The sequence below is a fragment of the Phyllostomus discolor genome, chromosome 2 (genome assembly GCF_004126475.2).
Source record: "Phyllostomus discolor isolate MPI-MPIP mPhyDis1 chromosome 2, mPhyDis1.pri.v3, whole genome shotgun sequence".
In the NCBI taxonomy this organism is placed as follows: Eukaryota; Metazoa; Chordata; class Mammalia; order Chiroptera; family Phyllostomidae; genus Phyllostomus; species Phyllostomus discolor.
The window spans coordinates 105821148-105831619 of record NC_040904.2 but is presented as its reverse complement, the minus strand read 5'-3'; the positions used below and the strand labels follow the sequence as shown (position 1 = coordinate 105831619).

General features: G+C 40.1%; 1 protein-coding gene across 5 annotated transcripts in view; it reads left to right on the top strand.

Moving 5' to 3' along the window:
- Positions 1–633: 633 nt before the first annotated feature.
- Positions 634–10472, top strand: part of PCYT1A (phosphate cytidylyltransferase 1, choline, alpha) — a 59681-nt gene continuing 49842 nt past the window's right edge. Inside the window, exon 1 of one of the 5 annotated variants that reach the window (XM_028503993.1) lies at positions 634–1086. Coding sequence is in view for 1 of the 5 variants with exons in the window: in XM_028504019.2 (XP_028359820.1) it covers positions 1551–1553 (3 nt within the window). In the remaining 4 variants the exon portion in view is untranslated. Of the gene's footprint in view, positions 1087–1111; positions 1554–8058; positions 8143–10472 lie in introns of those variants that run through there. The other 4 variants (XM_036018271.1, XM_028504002.2, XM_028504019.2 and 1 more) reach the window with 4 other exon arrangements.

The window sequence follows — 10472 nt, the reverse complement described above, 5'->3', positions numbered from 1 at the left end:
AGTTTGCTGCTGCTTTTATGCATTTTTAATTATGGAGGGACCCCAAGAAAGAGCACATGAAGGGTAGGGGACACAAGCTGGGGTTGGCTTATAGAATAAACTCTTGAGGGTGGTCATCATTTAGAAGGAGGGGTCTGGAATGAGGCTTTTCGGATGTGGTTTAGCCTAGATGCACAGAAACAATGGACGGGACTTGCTACGGACAAGATAAGCCTTATACGTAAAAAGATGTGCCTGGGGCTGACTACCTAGATAACCTGCTCAGTTAGGAATTTATGATGAGGTCACCCTATGAGGTTCCTGTCCACAGAACCCTTTTTCTTCCACACTGCTCCCGCTCAACTAGCTCTCAGTTGAGTCCCAGGAATCGTTTCTTGGTGCCGCAACGATCGTCAGAAATAACAGGATTCACTATATTCATTATATATAGGTTAATACAGTTCAGGAAAGAGGCTTTGGAGCCAGCTACAGGCTTTTACAGGACTTAGTAGGCGGACCTAAATTCCCTTTACATCACCCAGTAGGGAAAAGTTGGCGCCGTGGTGAAGCAGTCGCAGACCGCGTAGTCTTCCGCGGAAGGCGTCACAGCCATTCGCATTGTGAATGCCGTGATACGAGCGTCTGCCACGCTGCACCTGCACCGGGGACAGAGTGGGAAGGATCAGGACAGGTCCGCCTGAGGAGGACGGAGCTGGGAGCCACCGGGTTAACGCAGTTTCTAGACCGACTGCGGGGTAGCACGCGTGACAGACCTCATCCGTATCTCATTACCAGGAGGCCACCGTGTACTCAAGTTCCGCACAGAGGCTGACCCTTAGCCAATTTATCTCCTGTCTGGAGTTTTATGCTCAGTCACTACGTCCCGGAGCTTCCGTGGAGGCGGAACTACTGTGTCAGGGGTCAGGGTTTGCCGAGAAAAGTCGTGGTTGGATTGACAAGAGGGCGGTCGGTAGGCGGGATTTCCGGCCGCTGTTCCTTCAGCTGCCTTTTTCGGGCGTTTCCCCACAACCTTCTTAACTTCCCTCGTCCGTGACTGCGCCCGGGAGAAATCCGACTGGACAGGGATCGAGGGAACGTGAACTGCAGGTGGGGGCCCTGTGTGGGCATATTCTTGCGGCTCTGAGAGGAGAAATTGTGGGGTGGAGACCGCGAGGAGACGGAAAGAAGAGTGGGTCAGTGACAGCAGGGGAGCGTGAGGCAGGGACAGGGAGGCTACTGTGACCCAGGGGCAGTGACAGCGAGTGGACTGTGACCGAGATGTAGCTGCTTACAAGGGGTCTGCAAGTCAGGAGCAGTGAATGCAAAGGATTTTGACCTCGGAGAGAACGAGGCAGACGTTGCGAGGGAACTATGACCGAAGAAGTGTGAGGCAGTGACTACGTGGGGACTGTGACCAAGGGCCAATGATTCAGAGGAGACTGATCGATGGATAGTAACTGTGAGGATACTTTGAACCTAAGGGAACATGAAGCAGCGGCTGTGCAGACTGACCAACGAGCACTAACTTGGAAGGGCTGACTTGAAGAAGAGTGTGGGACCAGTGACTGGAGATGGTACTGTAGGGCTGGGTTTGGGCACAGGGTGTTATTGAGTGGCTGTGACTGGGCAGAGAAGGTCTTTAGTGGAAAGAACACTGGTCTGAGACTTATCATGGAGACCTCTGTTTAAAAGTTTATGGACAGACTTCTTGTTGCTGGGAAACTTACTTCACACTGAACTATAGTTTCTTCTTCAGTGCATGGGAAGTTTGGACTAATGTTTCTTAAATTATGGGTTCCATCCTATTGCTGGGTTGTGAAATCCATTCAGTGGATACCACCTGAATTTTTTAAAAATAGAATAGAGTACAAATTTTTAGTGTGTTCACATAGTAAGGGTAAGTATTGTTTCATGAAACTTGTTTCAGTTATGTGTATATGAGATTGTCATGTAAAATGGATTTCATATAAAAATATGTGAAATGCAGTAAAAATGTTTGAAAACATTGGACTAGATTATTTTTGAGTTTTCTTTCAGGTCTGAGATGTCATGATTTTATGGCTATTTGTAAGTACAAAGAAGCAAGTGGGAAGATTGGCTATATTCTTGAGGCACAGGCTTTAAAAGAGAGACTTAACTGGAGAAGGCTCCCCAAATATAATTGAGGTGACTAGTTATGACAGAGGATTGAAACTGAGGATCTTAGCTGGGAGAACCAGAACTTATATATTGAAATAGGGACAGTGATATTTATAGAGGCAGTGAGGGTATAGGGGTTTATAACAGGAAAAACTGCTAGGAATAGACATTGATGGTGGGGGATACTTTGGGGCAGATAGGAATAGGCTTAGGAAGGGAACAGCAGATAGAAATAAATAACATTCTGCCAAGAATGAAATGGTGTAGGGAGGTATAACCTTCAACGTCTTTTTCAACCTTGATATTTAGTGATTCTGTAAGTACGGAGAATTGTTAATATAAAGATATTAGTTGAGAATAGAATTTGGTGCAGTAATCTGTGGCAAACACATGATGATCATCATGGAGAAGAAAGGATGACTCTGGGAAGGTCAAGAGTACTAACTAAAATACCACATGGGGGAGGCTTTAATGTATTTAGCCATTTAGTTCAGTGATTTGTACACTGGAGGCCAAGACTGGCATACTGGGAATGAAGCTATGCTGTGGGAGATTCAGATTGTATTTTAGATGCTGGTTTTATTTCCTACTGATTCCCTTTCCTGAGGGCTCTGTGTGATGCAGGTGAAGTGAACTAAAGTTACATTACCTCCTCCTCTCTTATAGCCCTTTGTAGAAGGTGCTACTGATCATGCCACCCAATTTTTTAAAAATATGTAATAGAAGAGAAGTTTGAGGTAATTTTAACTTACCAGACACTACATTTATCTGATAACCTAGTAGTCACTCCCTGCCTCCTATACACAAATACACTTTGTGATAGGGGAAGAGTTCAGAAAGATTCTTGGATGGAAGTGAGTTGGGAATGGTGGGCAATAGCCTTTGTTTAGCTAAAAAAAAAAAATGTCTAGTTAAACCTTTTCCTAGAACATTAGGTGTTTACTTGGCTTACATTATGCATAACTAAAAGGAACTATTGAAGAATTTCTAGCACAGAATATATGCTTCAAAGTAAATGGCTATAGAAGAAAAGACATTTAGGCTTCACAAGTGCAGCACTGCCTCTGGGGTCTTTTGTGTTTCCTGAATGAAATGGCTCTTTTTGACCTAGCCTGCTTTGCAAATTCCCTTTGAAAACCATATAATGGCCTGATTGGTAAAGAATTAACTTTACTTCTTTTTCAGCCTATGATTTCTTCCTCCATAAACAGGTGAGGATTTTTTGGTTTTTGTTTTTAATTTGAGCTGTCCTTTCTGGATATTTGATCCCTTGAGGCTAATGATCTAGTCAGATGGAGCTTTGGATTTAGAAGTCCCAGTTTGCTTTTGTCTGACAATATTGTCTCACTCTGTGACTGTGGGAAGAATTATTGTTTTTGTTTTAGATATTCTGACAGAGTATGTGGCAGAGGTAATCATTCTTTTGGTTAAACAGCCTTTAATAATCTGAAATATATGCATACTCACCAAATGCTGTATACAAGCTCGAGTTTGTAAACCACATGACCCCTATTCATGATTCCCCTGTGGAGATGTCTAACCTCTAGGTTGACATGATTCCCCTGGGTAGTTGAGTAACTTCTTCATCTTATAAATGCTGAGGAGAATTAGTTTATGAAATTCATAGAAAAAGCAAGTATAATAATTTGTTACTGTTATGCACAACTCTGATCTTAACTCAGATCATCTGACTTTTCTACTAATAGAGATAATCCCTTTTCTGAATCAAATAGAACTTGGTCCCTCTCACATCAACATCTGTTACCCTAAAACATACTGGCAAGAATAAAGTTTTCCAGAAGTCATGATTCTGGAGGGAATTTTTTCAGTTAGAGAGACCCTAAAGTCAGAGTACTTCCTAATCATTAGACTCAGAGTTCTGTTTTGCTCAGGATTGTGGCTGCTTTTACATTTGTTATCACCATGTCAGTCATGTTAGAAAAACGATGTGATTTAGGACGGAGAGAGTGAGGAAGTCAGGGCTTTAGGCTCAGCTCTCCTGCTTATTTGCTCAAAGGATGACTTCCAGCACCTTCTCTTTCCTAAGCTTAAACCTTTCTGTTTCTAGTTCAAAACTTCTCTTTCACAATATTCCTGTCCAGTGGGTACCTGGACATGCGTTAGAAGTTTGATTTATTTTGTTAATTGCTTTATAAATGTTTGTGGCAAAATTTAAATCCTCACTCCCTTCTTCTATAATTCAGTCAGTAAATTTAGGGAATACACATTTTTATATACTCTATTTTGCAGTATGTGCCAAAGTACTATTCCAGAAGAAAAAAAGAAACTGGAATGTCTAATATATATTTGGTACTGTGTTAGATTAGTTTATATACATTATCATTAATATAAATAATTGCATTGACTATATTTTGCTGTTTGCAAACCAGATTAGTATGTAGATATATAGCAGTCTTTTTTTTTTTTTTTTTTTTGTCTGTTCTCTCTTTTTTTGGTAGCTCTCTAGTTGAAAGCTGAAAATCATGTTAGTTTGAAGCTTTCTGTGTTCCAGTGGAACCTGTGGGTCTGCTAGGCTGTTATGTCACATTCACAACTATTTGCAAACCAATTTTGAAGCAAGATCTGCTAAAAGTAGTGACATTTGTTTGTTTCTCTATACTAGAGAACAAAACGAGTGTATGACACTTAACAGAAAACATGTAGTTTTTTTTAAATCTACAGAACATTACCTTAGATGTGATTATATTTGTTTATTTTTTGGCCCTAGGGCCAAGTCTTAATCTCCTGTAGCATGAACTCCTTTGGCTGTATGGTGAAATCTTGTGGACTCCCTTTTTGAAATAATATTTTTATATGCAAAAATTAAAACATAGAATTATAAAGGAAACAAATTATGTTGAAATATAGTTATCAAAATATTTTAAATGTGTGATATAGCACTTATGTGCTTTTTATTAATGTAGTGAATAACGTTTACTATTAGTGGGACTTATAACTAAAATAATTTTTATTAGAAAAGTTTTTTTATCTTCATTTGAGGACATCTTTTCATTGCTTTTAGAGAGAGAGGAAGGGGGAGAGAGGGAAACATTGATTGGTTGCCCCCAGTGGGGGATCAAACCGGCAACCTGGGCATGTGCCCTGAACAAGAATCAAACCTGTGACTTTTTAGTCATGGGATGACACTCCAACCATCTGAGCCACACCAGCCAGGGCACTGATGTGGATCCTGGCCAGCAGGGTCCCTGTGTTGTGGCTGCAATGAACAAATTCACACAGACTACAGAAGTCCTATGAAGAAAAAGGGACAGCATGGCCACTCTCTGAGCGAGAGAAGGTGACCTTGGAAGAAATCCCTTTTTCTCTGAAATCCAACATACCCTATGACCTTATCGAAAAACATTTGGTGTTGTCTGCCCTTAGCTGAGTTGACGTGTACTCCAACCAAGTTGGTGTTTTGGCCACAACTGCAGCTTGTAGCCCTGGGTCCCTGTTCCTGGGCACCAGATGATGTGGACCCTGGCCCACGGTCCATGTGTTGTGGCTGCAATGAACAAATTCACACGGACTACAGAAGTCCTGTGGAGAAAAAGGGACAGCCTGACTGTTCTCTAAATGAGAGAGAGGACCCTGACCCCAGCATGGACAAGTTTTTATTGCTTTTCTGGGCATATTACATCAGTATGGTCCTCATTTACTATGCACAGTTTCCCTTTAGGTGGTTACCTTTTACAGAAAACAAAGGAGAAGATGTTGCTAATTACATCAGAGAAGAAGGATATTTGCAAATGCAAAGGGAAAAGTGGTTGAACTGGTTACACTCATCCTCGCAAGTTTTAGCATAGTTTTTAGGAAGTTACTATAAAGATATGCAGTAAACATTTGCTGCCTCAGTTCAGGTGAGGGAGTTTTAGCAAAAGCAAGCCTCAAAGCAGCCTAGGTACAATGCCAGACTGATTCCCCATGGGAGAACCTATCTGTGGGCAAGGATCCTGTGTGCCGGACCTTGCCCCCAACATGCCTTTCTGAGTGGGGGCTGGGCTACATTTCCCATGCCATGCGGAATTGTCCCCTATAGGGCACTACAGTAATTTTTAAATGATCATGTATTTAAATAAGATATTTGTAACAAGTATAATAATATGGAAATATCTATGATTTCTATTGGTTATAAAGTCTATTATTCTACTGAGTCTACTGTTACGGTTGTGGCTTCTGTTCATAGTTGAAGGAAAGGTGAATTTGCCAGAGGTAAGTAAAAATAAAGATATAATTTTGGAGGGTCCAAATCCCAGGTTCCCTGAATTTATCATAGACTTTGCTTTAGAGACATAAATTCCATAACCCATTCTACACAGAGCACAGTCTAAACACAGGGCTTACTCACTGAATCTTCTAGTACAATAGAACAGTGGCAGAGCAAAATCATTCAACTGTAGCAATTATTACAAGTGTCCTTTGTGATTTTTAGGATAATCTCCTTCCTGAAATATCCTACTGTGTGGCCAGGACCAAGTATAAGCTTTATTTAGTTCAGAGCTAACCCAGGGTCTGGCACAGAATAAGTGCCCGCTCAATGTTTGTCGAATGAGGGTGGTTCTGAATAAATAAGAAAAGAGATCAAGTTCAAAGCTAAGCTTTTAAATGTGGCAACTTACTGGCCTCAGACGTTGAAGAATAACATTGTGCTCTGCTTTAAAAGTAATCTGTCAGTGCAGGTCATGCTTGAAATTTACCTTTACATTTAGAATTTCCCAAATCAGGCATTCTTTTGACTTACGCTGTATAGTATGGTGATATATACAGGTTAGTGATGTAAACTAAAGTAATCCTGTATCAGAAAAATATGGTACAATTTCTTGAAATAATCCTATTCCTAGTACTGCTGTCCTTTTTGGAACTGTTTGCATAATCTAGGTAGAATTTGCTACCAAATTATTGATAAATCTGTCCTGTCTTCATCTAGAAGAGGAGGTGGCAAACTTAGTAAAGGGGCAGGTCAGAACTATTAGGCTTTGGAGATCATAAGGTTTCTGTGGCAACCACTTAACTCTGCAGTTTTAACACAAAAGCAACCATAGACAATATATTGATGAATGAACATGGTTGTGTTTTTAATAAAGTTTTAATTACAAAATCAGACAATGAGATATTTTTGGCCTGTGAGCTGTAGTTTGCTGACCCCTCTGATCCCTGATCTAGGATATATGATGGTTCCTGAGTCCAGGACCTCCTCCCCAGCATGGGTTAGACATATTCTCCCTCAAGCATCAGTAGCATTTACACAAGGGGTAATGTGACTGCAGTGTCATCTGTGGAAAGGCTGAGCATATCCATCTATATATCAGATGACATGATTAATGCCAAGAGTATTAGATGCATTTTAACTTACAAGTTCATAGAACTTGCCTCTTAGAGCACCACTTTATTAAGCTTTACAATGGTAGAAGTTGGTAAAAATCCCAAATATGAAGTATACTTTCTCAGCTTTGGAACTGAGCATTGGTATTACCAGAAAATTACTGAGCATAGGGTTTTATTGAGGAAGATAATGTAGGCCCAGAGACGGGGAAGCAGGAATACAACACAAAGGACAAATTTACGTCTCCTTTTTGCAGATAATTCTCTGTAGTACTTAGTCAAATTTGAATTAGATTTTTGAAATTTGAAGAGTATATGTAATTACAACTTGCTACCAGTTAGGTGGTTACATAGTTTAGAAGTGGAGTCCACCTCCTTTATCACCCTGGGGTCTTTACTAGATCTACTAGTAATAAGGGGATAGAATGGAGGGGATTGGGCAGAGTCCCAAAAACTGCACTGGTAGAAGACTTTCATCTTTAAAACACAAACATGTGCATGCTAGTGCCCAGATTTTATCTCCTTCAGGACATTCATATTGAGAAAACACTTGACTGGATTTATCCTCAGTATCTTCTCACCACAACTCCCTGCTCACACCTGTTTCCACTTATTCTCTACTTTCTTAGCAGCAAAGTTGGTACTTCCAAGCAGGCATCTATTGGAACACTGAAGAATAAAGCAAGCAGTGTGTCCTGGGAGGTGAGTCAGCAGAAATGGAGCCAGATTTTGTAAGTGAAAATAGGCACAATACTGCATTCTGTATCTTGAAAGCAGTTAGAGACACTAATACACTTAGTAGGCAGGGTGGTAGTTGTCAGTGGTGGTGTGGGCAGTTATGTTCATGTTTAGAATATGTGCTTGAATGGAGAGTTGGAATGACTAAGATAAAGTGACTTACTAGGGACTGAATAGGTAGCAGTGTTAGAAAGATCAGGCCTTACAAATGCTATATTTTTGCTGCTATTTCCCTTTGTCTTTTTTTAAGTATAGCTTCTTTTAACAAACTTTTTTGGAGGATAAACTGCTAAGGAAACAGGAAGTTTGGTCCACCCTAATGGACTCATGAAGAAGGCTTTGTATTCTACAACTACTCTCATTCTGATTCATCTCAGTTTAATCAGTGTGGGTGCTATGGCTGGAAGCCGGGATACACTTGTTAAGTATTAGGGAACTCTCTGTTCCCCATCCCCATTTTGGTTTTTGTACTGTATTGGCTTTGAGGAGGTGCCATCTTTTCCCAGCCTCATTGCCTGCTGGACAAATTGATACTAAGCCAGACTGTATGTGTATGTATTTTCTTCCCTCTCTTAGAGGTAGCTATTTAAAACCACCTCCATTTTCAGGACCATCACTGTACCTTTATTTGAATGGTGTTGGTTGGTTACAAAGGTGCAGTTATCATAAACAGAATTTGGGAATTATGATCCTCATTGGAGGTATTCAGTAGTTACTGGGCAATTGTGGAAGTTGTAAAGGCGGTGTAGTTTTAGGTATGCTAAGTTTCAGTGTAATGAACTAAAAAGCCAACGTGTGTTTACTATCCTCAGTGTGTCCTCATCCTCCCACTACCTTTTCTCAGTAGCGAAGTTGATGTGCCCCAGCAGGCACATACTGGAACTTTAGGGAAACTGGGGAGAATTCTTTCCATCATTTTGGGCACTAATAAATTATTCTATATGCTTTTTTGGGCCTAAATTAGTGGGTGTGAGGGAACCTGGGGATGGTCTAAGAGAGCCAGTGAAAAATGAAAAACCTTGAGAGATCTATAAAATAAAAGTTTAAAAATTAGTAGTAGTTCCAGAGGAAAGGTGTGAGGATTAATCTCTATAATTTCTAAAGTCTTATGGAATGTCTGTGACCTGGGTGTTTTCTGTTTCCTAAGAAAGTAGGTAAAATATAGAAGTGTTGTACATTAAAAACCAAAAAGTATCAGCCGTATTTCTTCTAAATCAGAGGCTCTTAAGACTTTAGTTTGTCTAATGTGTAATGGTCAGTTGAAAGTAAAATGTAAAGTTTAATGTAAGACACAAAGGTCATCTTTAGAAAACAACTGTGTGTAAGCAGATAAGGAAAAATACGCTTAAGAGGATGAGAACTTTGTTGCACTATCTTTCATACACTTATAAATTGACAAGTACTTAATCTCTTACCATCAAAACAAAACAGTAATGTACGTAGTGTTTTTCAAAATTTCAAAGCAGTCTTCTATACTTACTATATTTACTCAAATGGTTATTGAGTGCTTACTGTGTTCCAGGGATCATTGCTACATATCAGGTGCATTAATTATGATTTTTGTGTTCCAGGTGATAAGAAACCCAACTTAACTGAATTAAGCAAAAAGGGGAATGTATTTGGTTGGGACCATTAGTTCAGGGTCTGCCTTCTCTCATCAGCTTTGCTTTCTCTCTGTTGACTATTTTGGAAAAGGCTCTCCTCCTTGGCCACTAGATTGTTCCTAGATTGTTCATGGGATTGTTCCTAGAGCCATGTCTTCAGGTTCAGATCTACAAAGAAAGATGCGATAATCTTTGTCCAAGCCTTCCCATCTGGTGAGTGCAGATACTCACTCTGATTGGACTAAGTCACATCACCTATCACTGCCTTACCCTCCCCTCTTTTCCCTGCTTTCTTTCCTACTCTGGTCCAAACCAAAACAAGCTCCTGGAGTTCCTTAGTAGTCTGCCAGCAATGTGCCCAGTAGGGAGGGAGCTTTAGTCTTTATGAAAGATGAAATTAAATTCCTGCTTGGCACAGTGTAGCACATGACCAGAGTTCAAGAAGTGGTTTTGATTAAATTCATTTATGATCATTTTATTACCGGGCAGTATAATGTTGTCATTAAATAGACAGACCTCAGAGCCAGAATGTCTGGGTTCAAATCTTGTTTTTTCTCTGTTTTAGGTGTATGACCTTAGGCAAGTCATTTAACCTAGTTGTTTCTCAATTTCCTCATTAGCAAAACAATCAATAATAGTATTAACTACCTCATTGAATTGTTGTGGGGATTGTTATTTAATATATATATA